The 27,292-nt window shown below is 32.2% G+C and overlaps 1 protein-coding gene across 2 annotated transcripts; it reads left to right on the top strand.

Moving 5' to 3' along the window:
• The first annotated feature begins 57 nt into the window (after positions 1 to 57).
• Positions 58 to 25,578, top strand: LOC138935906 (serine-rich adhesin for platelets). Of its 2 annotated transcripts, XM_070300816.1 has the most exons (10): positions 58 to 152; positions 4,936 to 5,031; positions 15,573 to 15,758; positions 16,005 to 16,361; positions 16,626 to 16,948; positions 17,679 to 21,987; positions 22,302 to 22,565; positions 23,699 to 23,877; positions 24,619 to 24,796; positions 25,151 to 25,578. In XM_070300816.1, exons 2-10 carry the CDS (start codon positions 4,990 to 4,992, stop codon positions 25,424 to 25,426), a joined length of 6,114 nt encoding a protein of 2,037 aa, XP_070156917.1. In that variant the 5' UTR covers positions 58 to 152; positions 4,936 to 4,989; the 3' UTR covers positions 25,427 to 25,578. The 2 variants fall into 2 exon arrangements, with proteins under 2 accessions (XP_070156917.1, XP_070156916.1); XM_070300815.1 differs by lacking the exons at positions 58 to 152; positions 4,936 to 5,031 and adding an exon at positions 12,387 to 12,814.
• Positions 25,579 to 27,292: the final 1,714 nt, after the last annotated feature.

Here is a 27,292-nt window from a genome sequence, read left to right as displayed (position 1 = left end):
CGACCGGGAGGGAGAAGGACGGAGAGGGAGTTGTAGGATGAATCAGAGAGGGACGGCGGAACTGTTAGTGCTGCATTGGTCCTCCTCGCATAAGGACTGCAGAGATCATCTATGATTACCTCTCTCGCCGAGTTCTTTTTCTCGACACGACAGTAAGTTTTTACTCTCTTTTTCTCTCTTGCATGCCTCGCTGCAGCGCCACGCCGCGTTGCATTTTATCCATTTGCTCTATCTCGAATGCTGTTTCAAGTACACAATCTGTCTATCTTATCGTACAATTTTAATAATGTAACGAATATAGTCAAAAAGATCGGAAAATGTGGAAAACTGATCTTGTTTATCAATATCAATATTTTCACAGATGCGATTTTTTCACACAATTTTTCAATTAACCGCCTTTATCGCGAATCATTAACGTTTTTCGCAGAACATAAATCAAATTTTGTATGCCAATTTAAATCTCATTAATTTATCGTGCTGTTGAAAGTTGGTTATAGAGATCAATCTCGCTTCCAAAATACATCCATCTTTTATGAAATATAATAACTATCCCTAGCGTGTGTGCGTATGTGTGTGTATAGTTAATGCCGTAACTAATGATGACGCCATTATCTTGTTCATCTTTTTTCTAAAATTGTGGTTGATGAGCTATGTAAAAACATCATTAAATTGTTAATTCGAACAAACATTTATTTTATGCACGCGATAAAATATTATGAAGCGCTCTTTTTTAAGATACACGGTTTGCCTCTCAATATTTTTAAAAACAATATATATATATATATATTTTTTTTTTTTTAATTTAAATTTGAATTATCTTTAATATATCATATATTTACCACGTTTGCTATAAGATATTTTTATGGCTACAAAAAATCCGATCGCTATAATCTCTTATCAAAAACACACAGCAAATCGTCTCTCTTTACAATGTACGAAATCATACAGTTTGTCAAACGCTTAAATTCCGCTATAATTGCGCAAGCTGAAACATGAATAAACGACGCGAATAATTCTCAAGTGCCACACGCGTTTTACGTCAACCTTCTATGTTAGACTCGTGATAATTACTGGCAATTATTCGAAGAAAAAAAAGAAATCGCGTCTGCGATGCGTCTGGTTTTACCGAGCCGAGATGAGAGATAATAACGAATCACAAAGCACGAATGTGAGAGCAGAGAGAATGGCCAGACGAATGTTCTTAAGATGCAACTACTTTTAATTGCACTGTTACGCACAACCCATTAAATCATCGCAAACATCGCTGTTCTTTCGTATCGTCCTCCATTTTCAAAGACGTCATTAAAAGCCACTATATAACGATAATTAACTCAAAGAGCTATATTGAGAGAATATTGTTTGTACCATGTAATGCCATTTGCCGTTTAATCAATGCAAATAAATTATAATTTAACTTGATTTAATTAATCATAAGCTTAACTAAATAAATTTCATGGTAATAAAGATATCATGTATTTTAATTGGAATTTTATACATGGGCTTATATATATATATATATATATATATATTATATTTATACAATACTGTATTAAAGTTCGACAGCACAACTTGTTTATATAAATCTGAGAGAAAAATTCTTATTAGATCGTAATATATCGAGGGTTTCACCGTATAGGGACGTAAGCCCGAAATCACGACTTTACGAGCACGAAAACAAACGTTTTAAAATTCGAATTTTATACATAGAAATGAAATTTTCATACGTTTTGGATTGGAAGACATTAGAAATAGTAATATCTCATTTTTTAAGAAATATATAATACTTTATATTATACTTTAATTAACATCTCATTTTTCTGAAAAGTGTGGATAATATCCCTTTGTTATGAAATCCTCGATATGTTATTCGAATTTATAAAAAAAAAAAGTCAAAATTAATACTTGATGAAAACTCAGATAATGTATTCTGGGAAATACAATAATTATATCGTGCCTGTAAAAAGTTTAATACGAATTGCATTGTCCCGTATTACTGTTTTGATGCATCAAGCGCATTCAACTGCAAGAATGCTCGCGCCTTTTCTCCTCGTCTTCGAATCGAGCATGTGCATGCCATGTGCGAATAAGAATCTAATTGTGCACGCGTGCACGCGATTCGCACTTGCCGGCCGATTCGTACATGCAAGCGCGAATAATAACATTGAAAATTCTAACGTCATAATTTTCATATCATTAAGTTGCTATAGAAATTCTTATTTTTTACAATAAATCTTTGTAGAAAATATATCATGTCTATTATAATTATGATAACTATTGTTGTAACTATTATTATTAAACATTTAAAAAAATTAAGTGTTTCTCTGTGCGCGTTTTTGAAAACGTTGGTTACTTGTGCGATTTTATCCGATGCATAACTCAGTTTCACATTATTTGCTCACGTCCATTATTTCGCGCGATTTATCGACATAGATACGTCGTTTCGCAAACTTTATCGTAAATGACCGCGCGCGCGGTTTAATTATAGAAATGGAGTTGTGTACCTGAAGGGAGAGAGAGAGAGAGAGAGAGAGAGAGAAAACGGTGACCACATATGTATGGGAGTAGCTTATGGTAATCCTCATGAAGAGTACGTTTTTAGTAAAACTATAAATAATCCACACAATAAGAGCATACAAAAGTCGAATACCTGGGTCACTGGACGTTTTCGTTCGCTTGTGCGTATGGCATCGATAGATTCGTGAAAGTTTGCAAATCAAATGCATTTATTTTATGATTTGAATTGTGTTTTAATCAAATGAGTAATTTATTTCTTTAGTTACAAATATGCCGTATATATTATACGCAATATAAAGAATTGAGACATTTATAGTAAATACGAATTAAATTTCAAGCAAATAATTCGATTTATGGTTCTTATTGTTAATTTAAGACATTCTTATATTACGTTGATTAATATAAAAATATATATAATCAATTTGGCGTAATATATACTGTTTGCAATGCATTCATATTTTGCTTACGATAATCTAAATAACTAATGGATTTCTAATATACGATGATTTCTTAAACTATTCTTAACACAAGATAATGCGCGATATATCTTTATGTTCGGAGAAAATTGCAAATAAATTATGAACCGCTATGTCTCTCTGTTCTTAACCATAAAAGTCTCACGATTACGTCAGAGTGAGTCACGATGCGTGCTGGCCTAAAAACATTTACAACGAGTCACCTCATGTCAATAATTTCCTGAAGAGGATCTCATCAAGGACGTTGAATCGCTGGATCGCACGAATTTTAATGAATCGCGTTATGGGTGTATTGTTTTGAAAAAAAAATGAGCATTAAACAGATATTCAATTAAAGTAATTATTTCTTTCATTATGTGAAACAATATAATATTTAAATATACATATATGCAAATATGTGCAATATTTAAATATACATATGTGCAAATTCGACACTTTTTCAATATTATTCCAAATCAGAATTTCAAATAATTCTCTTTTAAATTTATTATTTTACTTAATAAGTAAAAATATGGCGTTTTAAATAAATATTTCTAGTAGATTCCGACACTTTTATCATTTTCAGAAAATAAATTTTATTCAAAATAAATATTTTATTTAAATAAAACGTTATTAAAATAATTATTTTCAATAATATAAATTTAAAATATATCCATCTCACACTGGATGAGAGACATGTGAAAACGATTGAATTCGATAACGTAATAACATATCAAACGCGGTAATATCAAACGCACCCACGTTACTGATCCACCCACGTTTAAACGAGCTTGACTTTATAGAGGGTAGATCGCTTGAAAGAGTAACAATAGCCGAGTTCACCCGCTGATCCACCCGCACAATTCGAATTCGTTCCCCATTACAATTACATTTGCGAACTGCTCGTGAATTACGCTCGGTAATATGACAGATGAAATAAAAAGTGAAAGTCAACGCGCACCTTATTGAACCTTTGATATCTGCACGCTTTGATATCGCATGTACTTACGAAAAATAGTTTGGCATTCTTTTCGCGCAACTTTAAAAAAATGTATAATATAATATGGGTTAAAAGTTCGCTTTTGTAATTTAAAAATTTTTTGAAAAATTAGTATACTATATATATATATATATATATATATATATATATTGTTTAATATATTTTTAATTAATATTTTAATCTGAATATCCAATATGTCTTCGTCCAATATGTCAAACTGTTATAAGAGTGAAAAATTTCTGAACAGAAAATAACTCATATTTGATTGCTCAGTAGTTATGATGTATTATTCATGGCACTTTGTAGCTTAATACTACACACACGCATACACACACATACAACTCTATTTTAAGTATAATTATTTAGAACTCGAGGAACACTACATCGTTTCCCGCGCACATTGAACCAAGCTATTTTCATCTGCAATATTACTATTCTACCAGTAGCGAATTACAGATACGCAACATTTGTCTAAGTGCGTTTTAGTTTATGATGCTAGCATACGACTGCCTTTATTGGAATATTCCAAGCATCTTCTAAATTTATTTACATTTTTTGCGATATATTGTGTTCTCCTTTTATTTTCTTCTGAATAATCATATTTAAATATATATATATATATATGTGTAAAAGCTGTATTGTATTAAGAAACGAAAATATTGTTTTCTAATGTTAGTCTAGTATTTTCAGATATCAACAATATTAAATTAATATTATCATATCGTACAAGACGACATATTATTAATAATAAATAAATTAATATATTAATAAACATATATTTATTAAACTTGATATATCATTCTCTCAATAAAAGATAATAAAAATTTCTTTACCAAAAATTAGATAAAGAAATTTGAATTGCCACAAATTACATGTGAAATATATTGTACATATTAAGATTAATATTGATGTTTATTCATTTTATTTTCTTTGAAATTGCAAAAAAAAACTGATTATATTTTTCAGAACGAGAACATCTCCCGTTGCGCGAGCCGTTGCAAAATAATAGACGACTGAAATATGGCAGCACCACAGGCATCGTCGCGTCTCGAGATGCTGCAGGTAAAATAATCAATTTTGCTGTCTTTACAAATGGCGATATTAAAAAAGATAAGTTTCTATCTGCAAATAAATTAATAATTTTATTTGAGAATAAATGTATTATTAATCTTTAATATATATCTCTCATGGGATTTTTAAAATTTTAGTGTATAATTAATAAAATAAAATACAAATATATAAATAAACGCGAAGTATAAATCACACAGAATTGTTTCTTCGTGAATTTTTTAATTTAAACAATTTTTGTTTAGCGGCATAACATAATAAATCTTTTGCCAACTATATCACGTGCATTTTGAAGCTTATGCAATTTCGTTCTATATGTTAAATATGTTTTATTTATGCAGACCGATATTAATCGTGAAAATATAGATGATCACGCGCGATCTATTTACACGCATTAACGAAGATGTTACATAAAATAGATATTTGATATTGAGTGATGAAGAGTTATTATACATGATAGAAAGAGTTATTTTTGCAAAAAAAGTAATAAATTATACATCGATTGTTTGCGTTGTGTTACGACCCACCTTCTCCCTCTCTTTCTCTATCTCTCTATTCTCGAAATACAATATTATCTGGTAAACTGCTTAAGGAAATTCTGATGCGTGTTCTTTTGACCCACGTCGTTCTGTGTCGTTTCGTTCTGTACCATGCAAATGCTTATACGGCATCTTGTTCAGGCAACGCGCAACCCACGTACCGATATATCCAAATCCGATCGACAGCTGATATTTCGAGAAGGTTAAACTTCTTCCGCCTACTCTTACACCGTATATGTTTCTCGATACATGAACATAACTTCAGATTAAATTCAGAGCGAAAATAATAAGAACGATTTATCTTCAAATAACTTTGAATTAGACATTTATGTCTCAATAATTTTTGTGTCTGAATAATTTCCATAATGACCATTTGATAAGGATCAATGACAAACATTTGCATACACAATTGTGGAACTGTTTTTTTTTTTTTTTTTGCGTTGAACTCTACTATCATCATTTCTAACATTTTCTGTAATGATAGAATAATTGTTTCAACATCAAAGATGTAACGTGTAACGTATCTCGCGTATGTAAGCAAGATTAGATACAATATTTTTTGTTTACGTTTTTGCGTATTTTATTTTTACAGAATTCACTTCTAAAATTATATTCTAATGGAAAGTGCATTACATACTTTAATAACTGACTTTAACTTCTCACGCGACATACCTTCAAGGGTAATTTTCTTGGAAGAACGCAGCTCCAAGTTATAGAGCGAGACAAGAATCGCGAGACTTGAAGAAGACGAAAAAGTGGACGCTTGGTTTGTCAACCATGACAAACTATTGGGACTCGAAACCATAATACTGTGACGTCACTTCCTTTGCATTGAGATGCGACAGACAGATTTCTTAGACATTATTTTTCTTCCGCGCACACGAATGTTCATTTAAAATTTGTTTCATTATTAATTATAAAATTAAAGTTTATTCTATCGTCATAAATGTACTTCCAATTATGCAAATAGTTTGTATATATTTTAACGATACATCGAATTATATACTAAATAATAATTTTCTTTGAATCTTTCATCACAAATATTTATATTTGTATATATAGTGTTGTGTATATAATACCAAATAAATTGAAAATTTTTTAACCCTGTAATATGTATAATTTGAAAGTTATTCTTGGAAACAAGATTTAATAAATCATTCTCAGGAAAAATTTCTCAACAATTAACTTCAATTCTCAGTAGTGCTTCATATTCACATCTGCCATTTTTCATGCCTCGCTTATTAATTATAATAATCTTAACTAGATTCTAATTCTAGCATTTCCATAATATGTACATGTAATTTCTCTAAAGAGTAAAAAAACAAGTAAAGTCATATTAAATAATTTAAATAGCTAGTTCTACTTTTTCTAAATCGTTTTGATTTTTCGAGCTTATTTAAATGTCAACAGCTTAAACTTTCGATCAAAAATTGTTGATTGAATCTGGAACGATTAATGTAATGCTCAAAATATAATCTGCCTAGCAACGAATCGAATCAATTAAATTGTATACCAGTAACACGCAGAATATACTATATTACTAATCTACCGAACTTTTTTGAATATTATTATTATACGATCACAAATTGAGGTTAATTTATTACAAACTGTGATAAAATCGAAGATAATAAAATTAAAATAATTATATATTATATCATATAATCTGAAAAAATATTTATATCGTAATAGCGCATAAAATAAATCATCATGCATAATTCACTTTTCATTGATTAAATTAATTCATTATATTAAACTAGTAAATTTATTCGACAATAAATCTTATAACAATTCACGATTCGTCATTGCATATCTTAGAAATTGTCGTTGTTTTGAATTCTGTATAAGGCATCAGGAACAGAAAATGAATATACGTAATAATCCTCGAAAAAATCTAAGAATATTAACGCGGACGAAGCTAATGTATGCTGCATTGTACGCAACATATGATTCGTTTCCAGACATTTCTTGATATTAACGCGCATAAAGATATAAACGATAAAACAAGCGAGCAAATGACAGCACGCAGTTTGCGATGCCCACGCTTGACCTTCCAGCATTGGAGGAAGGTGCGAGTCGAAAAAAAAGATCTCGAGCGAATACGAATGCATTACATCATTGTCGCTCGGGGAAACCGATTCAATCATTCAATTATATACGATTGTATTTTTATTGGCTTGCTAAAACAAATTGCATTGATATTTTCAAAAGCAACAGTACAATTTACAGTGGACTAAAAAAAGTTCTGAGAGAGATCTTTTAAAATTATTAAAGCGCATAAGAGAGAATCTGACAAGCATTTATAATTTGAGACTAAATGATGCAATGAAACAACGATTAAAAAAGTTTCTAGAAAGCTATTTCATTTTGCAAGATAATTACAGTGTAAAGTAATTGAAGCGCTTGCTAATTGTAAGTCATTTTTAGATCATGAGATAATGATATATATCTACGAGGTGTTCTAAAACTACCGGATATCATTTACATTAGAAAAATTCTTGGTTTTGTTAAAGAGTTAAAAAGAAGAATGTCTTCAAAAAAATACAAAAAAAGACATCCAGCGTAAGAGAATTCGAAAACAAAGATTATTGATTAAAATCTCTAAACACATTTTTCTCATATCCTATGGTCACGGGGCATCTTAGGCGTGTATTTCACGCGAGCGTACACATTCAACGCGCACTGATACGAGAGAAAAAAGGTGCGTGCGGCACGGAACGCGAAGCTCGTACGGATAAATCTGAAACGGGAATTTGGAACAGCAAGGAGGACCGCGGGAACGGTAGCGGTTGGCTTATAAATAATTAATGAAGAGAAGTATACGATGCAGCTTCGTTTGCCACCGATTTGTAATTGTAATTTCGCATCGAGGTGCATGCCCAGTTAAGTAAAGTAATTATGGGTAGATTTCGTTATCGCAACACGTGCACAATCTATGGAAGACAACGGGACGCGACTGTGCCGTCGCATAATCTCAAAGTTACCATCATTTTTCTCTCACGATATTCTATTTTACTTGTCTAACTTTTGTTACGGCAAACGATGTATTTCAAAACAGAGATTGAGATGGATATAATATCGATAGGGATTTTAGATTTTGACATTGTGGAATATTTTTTTGTCTTTTCATAATAATGAAATCGTCATGATGCAGGTCCTTTTTTCATATGGAAAATATCTATCAAACTTATATAACTTTCGAATTCCATTTCCAAGAAATGTTTCATCGAAAGTATAAAATACACGTATAAAAAAATTTGCACAGTCGCACGCGAAAATTCAACTCGTCTTGGATAAAACGTAAAGTTCAAGGTTCCTCGAGAGCATTGTCGGTCATGCGAAATGATTGGTTTTCGGTCTGTCGAACGTCATAATCGCAAGGAGTACCTGCATCCAATATTTCCACGACTCTCCTTGTGCTCTCTTCCTATGACACACAATAAATTTTTTAATTCGTCATAGCTTTATTTTTAAGCGCAATATTTGAAAGTAGGTAGCTTGTGGGATCGATATTTCGCAGGTCATCCGAAGAACAAATATATAAATAGATCATTTTCAAATAACGACTATAATCGTATAAAATTGGACGGATAAGAGGCAATTATGGTATACCAAATGGACAGTTACCCGAAATTCTCTTGACAATATATTTCATTCATTATATGAAAAGGAAACATATAAGTGTGTGTGTTATACATATATTATATGACAACGTTAAATGTATTAAATAGATGTTCTTGAATATCGTGAAAAAATAATGATGACACGTGGCAACATAAGATTGGTATAGACTAAGGAATCATGAGATTATTTATATTATCAAATGATTTTTAGCAATGTTAAACAATATTATAAAAAAAAGAATATTAATCATTTTTTCATATTTACAATAAAATGGTATTTTAAAGTTTCATAAAATGTTTCTAAATATGAATTTATCTGTATTCAATATTGATGATGAAAATGTTTCACTCTATTTATACCTTGAATAAATTATATTTCTTATTATAAATCCTTTTACAAATTATATTGACAATTAATTTCCGCGGCAAAGCTTGTGGCATTTCTTGGCAATAAAAATGGAATTTTATGCGAAAAGCGCGTAAAATTTAGCATAGAAATCAAAATAAATTGCACAAGTAAAGTAATTTACTTTTTTTATTTGCAGTAATATTTTTTTATATACAGCAATATTGCGAACTTGGTAGACGGCACGAACTACTTCCCAGGAAGCATTGAATTTTTCTTAGAAACCCACTTTTGACACAATGCACAAAACACTGCTATTTAAAATAAAAATACGCAGTATATAAAAATATTTGACAATTCCAAATAATGTCTCCTATATAACTTATAAATTTGCGAAATAAAACATTTTATATATCAACTAAATTGAAATTAAAATTTTTAATAGATTCATCGATTTCTATTCGCGGCGAACAACCCTATTTATTGTCGCGAGATGCAGCAGCGATAAAGCTCATCTTATTAAGGCAAATTGACATTAACTCATCGAAACGGCCAATCTTCCGCGTTAGCAAACGAAGTCTATGAAAGCGACAAGGAAGTAATAAATCTTGATCTAAACCAACTGCCAAACATACGGACTCGTTTATATCAATTTCTAAGATCACTTCCATTACTCTTTCCAACCTTGAACTTTGTACTTTAATGAAATTTCCAAGTAACATCGATAAGTTGTCTCGAGCTCTTTACGAGCATATCACTAACTATGTATATCAGTTGGCGAATTTTATTCTGGCTATAATGTCGTGTAAAATTTAGTCTGTTATTGTTATATATAAAATCCTGTTAATATGCAATGTATTTACAAAAATGAAAATTATTTCTTGTATTTCTTTCAGAAAATATATAAAAAAAATTTTTGGAAACAATATTATTATCTAAAAAGAGAAACAATTGCTCTTTAATTCAATATTAAGATATTTTTAAGTAACGAGATATATTCGAATATATCGCATAAAATTAAATTTATTTTTTGTTTAGTAAGATTATTTTTATTTTTAAAAATATCTCAATATTGCATTATACGTAAACAAGATTATTTTTTTAAGTACAAAAATATCTCAAAATGTTGTTATTTAAAAATATCTTTAATATTAAATTATATATAGAAAGCAGCTCTTTTTACAAAAATTATTATATTATTAAAATTATCTTTTTTTTCAGTATTATATTAAAGCAATAATATATATATATATATATATATATATATATGTCATTTTTTATACATCTCATCCTATACATCAGTGTATTTAATAATTCTATTCACTTAGGTACCACTTGATTACGTCACTGATTGCAAAAATAAAAACAAAAAACATTTTAAACTATTGAAACGAATTGACGTACGTCGAGTAAATCGACACTTGAAACTTAGTCACGTGTATATATGTGGGTTTCTTTTCGATCGCCTGCTAACCCACGTTAACTGTCATCGTAGTTGTAAGGGTAGAGCTGAGATGGACATGCGCGTTGCTACACAATGTCAGTATGTTGTAGTTTGTAACAACACAGTTGTGATGGTAACATTCACAGTGCCCGCGGTACTATCGACGCTGCAATGTGCGCGTTAGCCGATTATTAAATCATCCACCCCGGCTAATCGTATTTCGTAACTTTCGAAATTCATCATTTTGCGATTAACCGCGCGATCGCCTGTGAAAACATTCAACTGCATTCACATACAAATTGCAATGGTATATGTATGCGTTTCTCGCACTATTGTTGACATTGAACGTGCTTTGTCATGTTTCGTGTATGGTGTATGTGGAAATTTAATTGCACGAATATTAGATTTAAATTTAACGTGGAGAATGCATATTAATCTTTCCAGTGACACAATTTGTTTCGCAAAAAAAGTTTTATTCACTCCACAATATTCAATTAACACTTTCTAAAAATTCACACTTTGCTGCAAACTGTTTATTATCATAGCCATATCGACTTATCAGAAATGGCTCTCGATATATTTGAAAACAAGATTGCGGACAAATATAAATGAGCTCCGGCTTAAATTTAGACCGACGTTACTTCACAGAAAATTTTGCTTATTTCAAAATAATCGATATTTTCTAAAAATTTACATTTTATAATTATTTATGCTCTTTATCGCAATTTTATCGATTCAACAGTAATTGTTCTCGATATACTAATTCGATTGCGAACATTTAAATAAATTTTAGAAATTATAAAACAATCCATATGATATTGTTTCATAAAGAAACGTGTTATCTGCTCTAAAAATTTTTAAAATTCACATAATTCTTTCTGTATTGCAACTGTATCGATTTAACAAAGACCGTTCTAAATATATTCACTAACGGCCAAATTTAAATAGACTGCAAAAATTACATTTCTATGATAATAAATCCAAAATTGTTATTACACGCGCAAAGAATTAAATTAACGTGTAATTAAATAAGCACAACATTTATAAAAGAATGAAATAAAAATTCATTAAATGCAGCAAATAATACATACTGTTACGAAAAAAATTATTTATAAAGATCTCGAAGATAGCATCAGCAAGAAGCACGCATATAGTGGCAGTTTAATTAAATTTTCAATAAGCTATTTTAATAAAGCACTCTTTAATAATGCTCGATCTGCTTGGAGATGCACGTATTTTCTTTCGCAAAGTTTGAAAAAAAAAAAAAAAGACTATGAACTCCTGGTGTACAGCGTCTTTCACAACCTCTATTTTTTATCGATAAAGGCTCTTTTTTTGTGACTATATATAACTTTTTATCAAACATTGTCTGTTTTAAAAACTCAATGTTAAATTTGCAGGAAAGTGTTACGGAATATATTTTACTATATATATTTGCAAATTCTTTTCGCGAAGAAGATTCGCGTAATCGATAAATGACTGTAGCATGTGAAATGTGAGCTCTACAAAACTGTGAATCTGTGAATTGTACAAACAAAATTAAAATAATTATCTGTAAGAGTGCTAAAAACATGAGAGATGTCAATAATTCGTGATTGGATGAACCAGCAGTCAAGCATTTTAATATAAGAAGATTTGTACGAAGATTCCTTAGAACACACGATTTCTTAGGAGATTCCCAATGATATCCAAATAAAAAATTAATTAATCAATAAGAAATATGCATAATCGACCGCAACAAACAGGCGCTCGCGGAGTTTCCATGGACATGAAAACATCATGGACGGCTCAAGAATACGACTCTACGTTCTCTAATTTGGAAACCATGGTATAAATTTAAGAAGCTTGAAAATTAATTAATTATATTGTAAATTAATTAGTTATATTGTTTAAGAGATATCAAGATATCGATCATTCTAAGATATCGAGATCTTAGAGGACAAAAATAATTGTAATTTAACTAAAATTACTTGTATGTATTATAAATGCAAAATTTAATCAGTTGATGAAAATTATTGATCGGTTGATACAAGGATGTAAGAATGAACGTAATTATCATTATTTAATGAACACACTTAATTCGATGATAAGACGAGAAAGGCGCATTGAAAATAAGTAATCGTATCGTCAAAACGAGCCAACGTTATAGGCCTTTCGCAAGACATGTCGCGCGCGTTTATTAGCAATATTCTGAAGCGGAAAAGGAGAAACCGCAGGCGCGAGAATGAAACGGGAATGTTGCTTCCTCTATATACGGTTATGTATGTCAGAGTCGTCGACTTCTCGAATCTCGAATAGCCCGTATGCCTACGCGATACTCAATCCACTAAACCGTTTTTCTTTTTCTTTTTTTTTCCTTTTTAGAAATCACTTGCGTGCATTTTTGACGTACATCTAAAACGCATGCAATTTTAATGCAATCGCAAAGAATTCATGCGTTATTTAGTAGCCATTTATTTTATTTCCAGCTAAGATATAAGACCACTATTTATGTTCCATTCTTCTTGTTTCTTGACTGTTTATTTTCGAATGTATTCTTTTATTTCTAATTGGCAATTAGTTATTAATTATTAGCGAATAATCATATCATAATATCATATTTTACTAGAATGTATTGGATATAGCTACCGTGTTTGTAATACGTATCAATTGCCGGGATCACGTGAATGTATATCAAAGATTTACCAATGCAATGTCAAAGCATTTACGAGAGCATTATATTATATTATACTGGGTCAAGAAATAACGATAACCCTATATAATCAATAATACAGTAATGCATAATTTAAGGATCTGTAGCTAATATACTTGTTTTGCACCTGAAAAATATTTCTACTTTACAATTATGAAATAATCTACAGTAATATATATAATTGATTGTTAAAACTTCAAAATCATGTGATAAAGTTTTTAAAAGTTTCTTACATTTTTCTACAATCATGAGTGTAATTAACGTTCCGTTGTCATTATTAATTACCTTCCCGCTAAATCTCGAGTTTGCGTTCGTAACCGTACGATATATAGCTACAAAGTGTCCAATATGGCGGGTTCATTAGGAATGAATCAATTAGTGGCGCATCTGATTGCCAATGCAATCATCGAAGAGATATGCAATTAGGAGAACTGAATGATTATTGAACCGCAATCGATTCTTGTTCCCAGAATGACTATATAAAAGATTCCAAACCTTACTATATGAATACCTATAAAACTAATACATATAAAATTGATTGGGAAAAAGATAACAAAATTGTTAAATCTTAAAAAAATATTGCTTTATCTTAATTTATCTTTTTATCATAAAGTAAAATTCAATACGTACGAATGTTCCAATTAAGCAATCTACAGCTTTCCGTGAAGGAAAGTCTTCGTCCATCATCAATCATACTATTTTCTTACATAACTATAAAAATTGATTTATAAGTATTTATAAATTGACTATTATAAAAATTAAACAAGTAGAGTTGTGCAAATTAGAAACTTGCACATTGCTTCCTCATCATTTTATTTTACTGCGGTTTCTTCAATTTTTACATCCTCATAGAGGAAGCTTTGTGAACGAAATAAAAATATAAAGAAGCAATATACTATTTTTTAATCTACACACTTTTTTTACTTTTATATAATCGTTATAGATTATACATGTAAAAAAATTTAATCCGATATCTCAAATTTTCTGAATGTTACAGCGTGTACAGACAATTCTCAAAAAATTCAAAATTTTATTAAAAAAATGGACCCTTTCACCGATACTCACCAAATTCAGTACCAACTATCCTTTAATAATACTTTATCCATCTAAAAAAATTTAATCCGATATCTCAAAATTTGCGAAAGTTACAACGTATACAGACATTTGTAAAAAATTAGAAATTTTATAAAAAAAAATTAACCTTTTCATCGATTCTCACCAAATTCAATACCAACCATCCTTGAATGATACTCTATCCATGTAAAAAAAAAATTTAACCCGATATCTCAAAAATTGCGGAAGTTAGAGATTGTACGATATATTGCGTACATACACACATACATACAGACATTTTTTAGGAATATGATTTTTCGACGTTTCGAAACATTCTAAACACATTGGCATAGAAAACTCGAAAACAAATTTTCTCACGAAAACAAAGCTTCCTCTATGAGGAAGCAAAAAAACAGCTCAAAATTTCACATAGAACAAATAGTAATGTGTATCAATTTTTCCGCTAATTCTTCTTATAAATACAATCAGAATTTCATCTTCTTCCTCGCACAATTGTAAATTGTAAATAAATTAAATTATACGATAAATGCAATGTCAAAGATGGCGCACACATACTCTTTAAGAATTGCATAGGGTGGGCATCGAGCGGCGTAGGGTTAAAAGACGGACGATCCGCTTTAGCATAATAACGAGTTTACTAACCCCCTCGCATGTAGGTTAGAGGTAAATCGATGAGACCGTTGCCGTGTAACATGCGGTATAGAGACTCGCGCGATACCGTGCGCTCACATGCAAGCCGACGTACATAACCGCGCGACGTCGGTGCGCATTTTCGCGCAACGATATGCCGAAACTCAAAGCGAATTATCCGGGAACGCAGGCCCGCTTCCAGCAGAAGCAGCTCCAGGAGAAGGAGCAGAAGCTGCTGCAGCTGTACGACCAACAGCAGCAGCGAGCCTATCAGGTGGTGCAACGGGGTAGCGCGGGTTCCAACAGTTCTAATCACGGCGGTTCCATCGCGACTAGAACTACGACTCACACGACCTCGACCTCGCAAGGTGGTAAGGTGAGTGATTTCGCGGGACGAATGGGGAAGTAATGTATCGAGTTGAGTTGTATCGTAATTTTACGTCCTCGAGTCAGCTCGAGCCGTGATTCATCGCACACTGATTATTAATTATTGACGAAAGTAATTCCAAGAAGTAAACAATATATATATATATATATTTTTTATTATAAGAATAGATAAGCTATGAATTTTTTTAAATTATATCTATTCGAAATTTCGAATATGCTGTTATAATCGCGCAAGGTGAGACAAATGTTCGATGAGAGACGGCAAACGACCGTCAAGGGAATCGACAGGAGCTATCCGCTGGAACCGCTCGAGAATAAGTCGCGGAAGCAAACGAATACGAACGGTTCGACGACGCAAAGGAACGGCAATTCGACGATGAATCGGCAATCCGTCAACGTGAAACGCGTAACGCGCGCGGATGTCAACAGTAACGTTAACGGCGGCAAACCCGTCGTTTCCTATCACGAAGAAATCATGCGCGAGTCATTCGGACCATCCGTACGTCGTCACGATGACGAGGATGAATTCGGCGTCGAGGATCGCGTCGCCACGTTTGCTAACGGATATTATCGTCACGAAGCTGACAATGAGGTTGGTTTGAGATAATTTTAATGTTCCATTTGATTTTTAATTTATGGATTACTCGTATGTGTAAAATTATCAAAAATTATTGAAAAATATTCTCTTGAAATGTGTAACTTTATTCGATACAGCAGTTATTTTATCAAATATATTTTATGAATATATATATTTCTTATTTTTTATATTTATTTTATCAACTATTATATTTATTTTATTATGTATTATATTTATTTTATTAATTATTATTATTTATTCTATTATATAAATGCGCAGCAAGAAGAAGTATTAGATCGGGAGACGGTGGAGAGAAATCGCATGATGGCGAAGATCCATTTAATGGAATACGATGACAGCCTAAAACACCACGCGAGGAACGATTTGGAAAACGAGGAATTTCCGGAATACCTCATGGTGAATGTACCAGATAGGCTTCCGAAGAGAAACGTCGCGAAAAAATTGTCTCAAGCAGAAGCGCGACTCGAGCGATTCAAGAACACAAACGCGAAGAGAAGCAACATGTCGAAACAATTAACTTCGACGAGCAATGTGATAAAAAAGCGATCGGAACGAACGATCCCGACAAAGTCGAACTCCGGGTAAGTTTTCTTCTAATATTATCGTTCGTAATTTGAACTATCGCAGATAAAGTGGCCAGTGACCATTAAATTTTATATAGAAGATACTCTCCGTCGCGATTGGAAATTAAGTTTATTATTTATATATGCGTGCAAGTCATTGTGAATTTCAATCATCGACAATCGCTAACAATTCGCCGCTGCTTGCCAGAATTAATTTCATACGCCACGTAGTTGCAATTGCTATCCTCGAGTATCACAGATATATCGCGCTAACAATGTGCATCATGAGAAATTCGCGAGGAGAAAAAGAAATCTGAGGAAGAATAATACTCTAATACATGTTTGTTTAACCTCCGCCTCATCGCAAACTAGAACGTAAATTAGAACAAATATTAAAAATGGACAAACGGTGGATAACTAATTCGCAGAGTCATCAATATTGAGAGTACTCCGAAGAAAATTAATTCAATAGTTTCTTCTGCTCCAGTTGGAAGCATGCAAAATTACTTCACAAGCTTAATTATCTTTCCGTACGTGTTCATTTAACAATTTACACGAGGCAGATTTAACATTTCGGGTTGCGAAAAAAATAACTAGCGGGACGTCTATCGCAAAAGCAGCTAGCGCTAATCAGCTTGGGCGCTGAACCGAAATAAGGTCGACCGCTGTAAGAAAAGGCACGCATTTCTTATTGTGATCTTGCTTCAGAAATCGTTCTACATTTGCTTTCTCGACTGTACGTTCTCAGACGGAGTGAGATCGCCGGAACTTCCCCAACCGGTACGAGAAGCGGAAGTAGTCGGATGTCGAATCGCAGTCGAAGGATTCTTGAAAATGTGAAAAATTTTCTGCCGTCTGAGACTCGCGTAATCGGTAAAATAAGTAAGAGAAAACGAAGGGAAAATTCTGATACCGAAACGTTTAACCAACGCGATAGTCCGCGAAGCTTTTTCGAAAAACCTATAAAAGCAGAAAACATTTCAATTTATCCTAGAAAGGCTTTAAATGGCTTTAAATCACTAACGGCTGATGGAAAAATATTTGTAAGACGTGGCACGAGACCACAATTCTTTTGTAAGGAATCTGAACGATCTGGAACAACTATGAGCATTGATCGAAAATCTAATTTGTCCGGATCATCGTTATTCGATCGAGAAACATTAATAGAACGAAGTAAAAGTCCGTATTTTTTCCTCGATGAATCTGAACAATCTCGTACAAGTGAATCTAAATCACCGATATGGGAGAGAGAAATTTTATCAGGGGAAAGCACGAGTCCGCAATATTTTCGTGAATCCAAACGATCCGAAACAACCACAAGTTCTGATCGAGAAACTATCGATCGAGGAATATTAAAGAAGCGAGATACGATTAATCTCGATAAGAAACTTCAAACGAGTTTCGATCAAGAAGCTTTGTTTAAATCGCCATCATATGAAAGAGAAATATTAAAAAAACGAAACACCAGTCCGCAATTCTTTTGTAAAGAATCCGAACGATCTGCAACAACTATGAGTATCGATCGAAAGTCTGATTCGTCAGAATCACCGTTATTTTATCAAAAAACATTAACAAAACAAAGTAAAAGTCCGCATTTTTTCCTTAGCGAATCTGAACAATCTCGTGCGACAAGTGAATTTAAATCATCGGTATGGGAGAGAGAAATTTCATCGAGACAAAGTACGAGTCCACAATATCCCCGTTATGAATTTAAACGATCCGAAACAGCTATGAATACTGATCGAGAAACTACAGGATCTAAATCGTCAGAATGGAACAAGAAAATATTAGCAAAGCGAGATATAATCGATTTCGATAAAAAACTTGGAACCTCAGATACAAGTTTTGATGGAAAAACTTCGTCTAAATCGCCATTATATGAAGGAGGAATATTTAAGAAACGAGATACCAGTCCGCGATTCTTTTGCAAAGAATCCGAACGATCTGGCACAACTATAAGCATCGATAGCACTGTTGATGAATCTAGATCGCCATCAGGCGATCGAGAAATAAAGCAAAGTGCAAGTCCGCAATACTTTTGCAAAGAATCCGAACGATCTGGCACAACTATGAGTACCGATCGCGAAATTAATAAACCTAGATCGCCATCATACGATAAAAAAATATTAAAACAGAGCACAACTCCACAATTGTCGAGCAGGAAAACCGAGAAACTATCTACAATCAGCACCGATCGACAATACGATGAATCCAAATCGTCTGGAACGATTCGCGAAAAGCGTGAAAAGCGCACTGCAAGCCCGCAATTTTTCTGCAAAGAATCCGAAAAATCTGCTACAACGATGTTGATTGAACCGAGATCGAGTTCAACAGATTCCACTAAAAATATATTAAAAAAGCGCAGTTATACTCCAGATATTTCTTATAAACGAATCGCGAAACCTTTATCATCAATTAATAAAATCAATCTCTCACAAGATAGACGTAGCCCGAATCCTTCGATCATCAAACATGAAGCAAAGAAAGCTTTAAAAACAAACGAAATCCCCGGCATCGTTACAGAATCTCGCAGATCATCGAGAATTTCGGAAATCTCCGCAGCATCCACCAGTTCGATAGTAAGTCTGAAATATGGTTTGGAATTTGACAATATTTTGCAATCAGCAGGGCTCGTTCGTAAATTTATGAAATCTCAAAATGAGAAACAACGCGAAGTCCGTGAATCTTCAAAACAAAATATCAAAAATGTAAACGCTTCGATTGCGAAAGATAATCAATCGAGGATTCGATGTAAAACTTCGTCATCTTTTCAAAAAGCGAGCTCGCCGTCTATCGAAAATAGAAGGAGAGCTACGCCAGAATCGCCTCGCAAAAGTATCACTCCAATAGAAGTCGATATGGACATTCAAGAAATCGTTATGACCGATCATCGTATCGAAAGCGACAGGCTACAAAAGGCAGCGAGCCCAATATCGAGGCGACAAATTGATGCAACGTATACAAAATCATTGAGTGATAAAACGAAACTCAAAACTTCAGTTACCTATCCCGTTGGAAAAATGCAAAAACAGAGAGCATCTATTTTAAAATCAAATGTCTTCGAATCGAAGGAAGAATCCCTTGAAAAAAGTAAAGGATCCAAAAATCATCCAACGTACCGAGATAGCGAGGGAAGCGCGATCAATCTGAATAAGCTCGGTTGTAATCCTGTAAGCGAAACTTCTCAACATATCATAACTCGACCCAAAGAAGATGAAAATCGAGCGAGTACAGTTAAAATATCTCAAACACAAGAACAAGCGTGGAACAAATCCGTAAGAAATCAAGCTGAACGCACTGCATTGCGATCCAAGAAACGTGAAGATCGACGGTATACGACTCCTCGATCTCCGAAACAAACACGGGATCGATCTACGGGAACTCGCATTTCGAAAGCGATGTCTCCCGATTCTTCTAAGAAAGAGAAATATTCCGATGACATAGTTTTGTGTTTACGCAGTTCTGAGGAACAAAGCGGAGAAACGCGTACGGAATTCAATCAACTGCGCAGCTTACAGCCTACGGAATTGATGCAAGATACTTTAAAGAAAAAAAATTTGTCCGCATCTGATGAATATAATCGAAAAAGAACAGAAAAGAAGAATGAAAACGTAGCGATAGATGAGGTTGATGCCGGGATCGATGTAAACGATCGAACAATAGTTGAAATCGCCTTGAATGAGAAGATTAAAGATTATCGCAAAATTACACACTCAAACTCTACTGATCAAAGCATAGATAAAGATATCATCCTTCGAGGAACGCGAGCGTCGACGGCATCGAACAGTTCAAAGGAAATAAGAAAAGAATGCAGTAGACAACGCGACGTAAAATCTAGAATTCTACCGCGAGTCCCGCTTTTAAGAAAAACTATAAAAATTTCTCGCGATGCCAACATCTCAAAAGTTTTGCCATCTCAAAAAGTCACATCAAGAATGAGTCAAAATGCGACGTCCAAATTTTTGAGAAACATCGTCAAAGATAACAAAGATAGAAGTGCGCTAATTGCGAAAAAATCGACGAACTTGTTTAATAAAACGAATGTAAAACATAAGATCGAAAAATCGGAAGACACCGCGAGGAAATTTTCAAAAATACTAACGCGACAAGAGGACGAATCTGAAAAGGATTTCGAAAGAATGGACTCTGTAGAGTCGGCATTAAGGAGATTTGACTCCATCGGCGCAGAATTTGAACATTCAAGCCCGACGAGCTTCCGGGCATCTCCAGAGATTTCCCTACAGGTGACGAATGTGCAAACAAAAAGTTCTGTTAAGCAGACGATCACTTCGGAAGAACCAATGTTAATTTCTTCTCCTGATGTAATAAATAATACAATTTTAAAATCTACTCCGAAATCTCCAGTCAACAAAGATCTCAAAGCTAAAAGTTGTCTGCGTAAAAGTGATTTAAAGATTCCCGGCAAAGAGATTTATTCTTCTAAAACTAAAAGGCTAGAAAAAAAAATCGGAAACTCGATCCAAAACAAGAAATTGACGCAAACTCGATCACCGATGTGTAAACGACGGTTATTCGAATCTGATTCGGAAAAAGAGATTCAAGAATCAAATTATTCAAAAACGCGTAAGAAAGAAAATTATTCTTCCGTAAGTTTTAGATTTCATAAGGATAAAGCGGTTTCAAAGATAAGATCTTCCAAGAATCTCGATCGCGAAGATGCAAAAGAATCAAAGGGATTGCAAGAAACGCGAATGTTTTCCGTGAAATCATTACGATCTATCGAGGATATTCGAAAATCAATCGATAAGGAGCAAGATAAAATAATCACCGCAAAAGAATCGAGGTCAGCAATTGCAAATCGGCGTTCGGTTTCGCGACAGGATGTCGATGCGAGGAGATCGATCTCTGCGGCAGCAAAAAATGTATTTCTCGGGGACGATCTCGCAAGATTGACTAAAGCTAAATCCTGTGTATCCAGGATCACGAAAAGCCCGAGTCCTGATTCAGCTACAAGAAAGCATCACGAAACGAACACGCGAGCGACAAGAAGAAGCGCACCTTCGTCTCCTTCCAAAAGTCCCGATATCGCTTCTAAAGTAAGTATAATTGAAAAATTGGATATTTTTAAAACAAAATTGTTTTCTGTAATAATAAAGATATTTTTATGAGAGAGAGAGAGAGAGAGAGAGAGAGAGATGTCTGCACCATTTTTTCTATTTTTTATTTATCGCATTAAAAAAAAAACAATTATCCGAAAAGATATTTTCATTACATCATTCCTACATATTATAGATAAATATATTTTTAAAAAATACATTTTAAAATAAAATATTGTGATCTCGTGAAATATTAAATTCAAGGTAATTCGTATAACTTTTCACAAGTAATATATCGTGATTTGTTCTGTCAGTGTGCCTCTACAGAGCCAAAGAATCAAGAAGCGAAACCTTCGAGAAAGTCAGCGATCACGAAAGGCGCGGATTCGACCGGAAGTAAAGCGGTCACAAACGAAGTCGTCGACACAATCGATGGTGTCGCTCTTCAAAACGGCTCGCTGTACGAATCTACGACAAAGAAATCCGATGCCTTTATAATCGACTCCGACGATCAATCCGCGAAAGAAGGCGATATAGTGCCATCGAAAAAATCACCAATAAAGAAGTCTTATAGCAATGTAAGTTTTCAATTTTATTAAAAAGAGTTTAATGTGAGCATTATTCCAAGTTTTTTTTTTTTTATTGCATGAACCAAAGGGACTGAATAATAAAGACCCATTCTGTGATCTCTTATATTATCTAAAATTAACCGCTAATAAAAATAATTTAAACTATAACTAAAAAAAATATATATATAAGTAAAAATTTTATTTTAAGAAAAAATAAATTCTTTTTTAACATTGCGAAGAAATTAGCGATAGCTATATTTTATTAACAGTTAATGGAATTTAATTATTTTCAAATACTTTGTATGCTGAAAGAATTTTAAATATGTTCTCTTATAATCTTTCTTCAATGTTTTTGCTCTCTATATTTTTTTCTTGATTTCTCCATTTTTAATGAAAGATAAGATATGAAATTACTAATTAAAGATTAGAAGTGTAAGAATTTTTACATCTATCGCAAAAAAATTATTATGCAATTTGTTAGTCGATCTATTGAAAAATTTCTAAAAGAGTGAACAGATTAAATGCCGCAGTTTTATTACTAACGTGCAGTTCGTTTCGACATTATTATAGTTTCGAAGTAGAAATAAATCCGTATTTATTCGATCAAATCGTGACGGGTCGGCGGTGAAAAAAGACAGTGCAAGAGTAATGCTCTCTGAAATGCAGCGTCAAAATAAAATGTCGCCCCTCGTGACGCTAACCGGAGCGGGCAGTTAATCGTGCATGGATTTTTCGCCCCATTTCCAAATTGAAAGTCGTATTGTGCATGTAAAAAAAATCAATCAGCAGTGAATGTCAGCCAAATATTTGACGTAAAACTGAATTATATTGCTACGATCTTTTCACGGTCGTGTAATTTATTTCGCAAACAATTGCAATCAGAATCAATTTGGAAATATAATCTGTCAAAAAGAATTGAAAAATGTTAGCTAAAAGAGAATTGATGAAGACAACTTAAATTACATTATAAAAAGTATAATCATATCTAATAACGTTGGTAACCTAAATTTTTATTTCACCGTTAAAAAGTTGTCGAAAATTTATCAATAAAAAACGCATTCAAATGCAAATTTTTTTATAGAAATATATTTCTATGCATTTTATCTGTTTAATTTATATGCGAAATTTGTTTATTTACCTAGAAGCAACAAACAGCTTCCAGTGCATCAAATCGACCAACCTCATCAAATTCCAATGCTAGCTTAACTCATGGTCAAGTTTCTAGCACAAAAAGTAAAATGACAACAAGAGCTAAGACACCCGCTTCCGCTGGACCACAAGCCAAGAGCCCATTTTCGGCAAGATCCAGTGGAATTTCCTCGTAAGTCTTTCCAGAAATCGCGCTATATATTTTAATACGGAAAAAACAGTTCAGGTTCCAAATAAAATCCCCTTAAGCGCAGCATATAAATGTATAATAAAGAAAATATATAATAAGTGAATAAATTGCATGACATAAATAGCATTCACATTCACAAACATAGAGTAAAAAAAATATGTAATTTATATTTGTAATCAGAGAAAAAACAGATAAGAAATATCTTCTGAAAAAAATGTGTAAAAACATATCAAAAAAAAAAAAAAATAAATTAGAGAGCAAATGTACGTGCACTATTCAGATAAATAGTATTAGTTCATAAAATTCAAACATGGATCTTTTGTGGAATTTAGTAGAATTTTTATTATGTGATGGATTTTATTGTTAATTTTTATTATATTTTCTAAAAAAATTCATTTTTTCTTAAAAAGTATAAAACCTATCCGGTAATTTCTATAAAAATTATTTACGACATAAAAATTATTACGACGATAATTTGCCCTCACCTTCAGCCAAACGATATCAGCTGTATCAGCGATTATTTTAGGGCTACTAACGATTATATTATTATCAGGATTATAAAAAAAAAGCTAAAATAAGTTTCTACAAACAGATATATGCCAAGTGCGAGCATAAATCGCATAATAAGTTGACATTATCAAAAACAAAAATTACGAATATAATTCCCGCAAATAAGAATTTTATGTATTTTTTAATAAAAAATATTTACATTATTAATCACAGGGATTTGGTAGCCTGTAAGATATGCGGACGTACTTTCGCGAATGATCGAATCAGCTACCACGAAAAAGTCTGTACGAAAGTAGTGAATATGAAGAGGAAGAAGTTTGACGCAATGACGTTCCGAATCAGAGGAACTGAACTTGAGCCTTTTGCCAAAAAAAGCCTTAAAAAGCAAGAGGTCAGTATTCGTTCTTCGTTTATCGATTTATCGTTTCATATCTTGCATTGGCGTTTTTTTTTTTTCAATTACGAATTATATTGACATTAGAGTCATTTGACAATCAACATAAACAGGAAAATGATATATCGATTCTTTAAAATTAGCAATCGCGTTATTTTTATCTCGATAAATCAATATTTCGGAAATCGATAAGAGGTTTCTAAATTAAATTTTATTGAATTAGATAAAGAGATATGTTACTAAATGTTGACGCGTAAAATATGTCTTATTGTTAGACAAATCATCATAAATCGCTTTGCATCGAAGGCTGAAGGTATCAAAAATAATGCTCATGTACTCACGTTGTTCCAGACGAAGAAACCACAAGTGAAATCTGACTGGCGCCGTAAACATGAGGATTTCATCAACACGATCCGTTCCGCCAAGCAATTACAGGCGTACCTGGCAGCAGGCGGAAGCTTGAAGGACCTTCCGCCACCACCGCCCAGCGATACCAGCGATTATATCCAATGTCCGCACTGTAATAGAAAGTTTAATCAGGCTGCTGCGGAACGACACATTCCCAAGTGCGAGACTATGCTTCATAATAAACCAGCACACTTAAGAGCGTCAAAACCGAGACGCTAGCAAGATTACGATGATCCTCCCCGCCTAAATCCTTCGCGATTCAATTTTGTGCTTTTTAATAAATTAATTATAGTCACTGTCTAGGTGCAATGTCTAAGTTCTCTCCTTCTTGCGGATTTACAAGCGGTTTTTTTTTTTTTTTTTTTTTTTTTTTTTTTGTCAGGACATAATTCACTCGATTCAGAAGCTTTCATTCAGTATATGTTCGATATTCAAATGTGATTTAGAAAATTGTTCAGTTGAAATTTTGAAAATAATTTCTAAATTATTTTAAACTCACATTTGTAATAAATGGAGATTACGCGCATTTATAATATAAGTTCTTTATAATAATCTCTCCATTATTTAAAGATATAAATATAAGATCACAGTTTGGAAATTAGTCTTCAATTAGAGCGATGTTTGCATTTTCCTACAATGATATAAATTGTATAAATTAAATACTTGTACAAAATGGAAAATAATTAAATTAATAATAATAAGAGTTGTTTATGCGAACTAGAGATATGTCTAGTCGCAAAATTTTAGTTTTTAAATTTTAATATTATGACAATTAATAATTTTAATAATTATAAAATCAATAAAAGTGCCTCTCTCCTAATCAATATTGCTTTTTGCCTATAAAGCTATTATCATCCAAATGTAATTTTGGGGTAACTACCAATTAAATTTTTTACCAACATTTTATTATCGCGTTGAATTTTCTATTTATTAGACATACTTAATTAAATGTATTTTTTAACCGTAAAGATTATATATACAGAGATAATAAAACAGATGTAAAAGTACGCTGAGATATTGTATACGTGAGAAATAAATACATTATATATAGCACGAACGAGATTGCGAATTAAATTGTTTTTTTTATTTTATAACACATAAATCTGTAATCCGTGTAAAAAATACATTCTTCATGTTCTTCATGTAAATTTTTTATTTGGCATGCATTTCTTGCTATATTGTGACTTTATAAAATATATAAAATACTGCAATACTGCAATTTTATATAAAAAAAATTGTTTGATTATAATTTCGAAAAAACACGTTGAGAGAGAGAGAGAGAGAAAGAGAGAGAAATTATATATGTGAGCAAATGTGATATATTATTTAAGTTTTATATAAAATCCATATTTTTAATTGTAGGGTTCATATTTTTATTTTTTATTTTTTATTTTTATGATTGATATTTTCTGATTATTATAAAAAGTCGAAATATTTATAAAATTCTATAGATTTTTAATAAAATTGCTTTTTTCAAAACTAAAATCAAAATTAAATTATGTATAACATAATAATATTTTATATATTTATTTTATATATATATATATATATATATTATTTTCTCTACTTTTTTACATATGCATCAATATTTTAGATATTTTTCTTTTTTAGAGAAAATACGGTAAGTGCAAATAGTTATTATTAAAATCAAGTTTCCTTATTAAACAAATATTTTTAAACTTAATTTTATAATATTAAAATAAATTGATTAAAATATCATATTATTTTAATAAATATTAAATTAGTTAACATAAAAAAGAGAGAGAAGAAGAAGAAGAAGAAGAGAGAGAGAGAGAGAGAGAGAGAGAGAGAGAGAGAGAGAGAGAGAGAGAGAGAGAGAGAGAGAGAGAGAGAGAGAGAGAGAGAGAGAGAGAGATTATTGAACTTTTCCTATATAATTACGCGTTCTCTAATATATACTTTATCAGAAGATACGCTAATAGTCTTTAAAACTTTGCATTAAGTTTTTATTATCACACAAATTTTACTTCTTATAGTATTATATCTTTTCTTGTTGTTTTTTATTCGAAAGCGACAGAGTCCGGAACGGATGCTTATTTTTATTTTCCGCTAAGAATTACAAAT

Source organism: Polyergus mexicanus, unplaced genomic scaffold, assembly GCF_030449975.1.
Source record: "Polyergus mexicanus isolate NDT 795.1 unplaced genomic scaffold, iyPolMexi1.0 SCAF_8, whole genome shotgun sequence".
Taxonomy (NCBI): Eukaryota; Metazoa; Arthropoda; class Insecta; order Hymenoptera; family Formicidae; genus Polyergus; species Polyergus mexicanus.
Note: the sequence above shows the minus strand (reverse complement) of the source record. Positions and strands in the feature narration are given on the sequence as shown.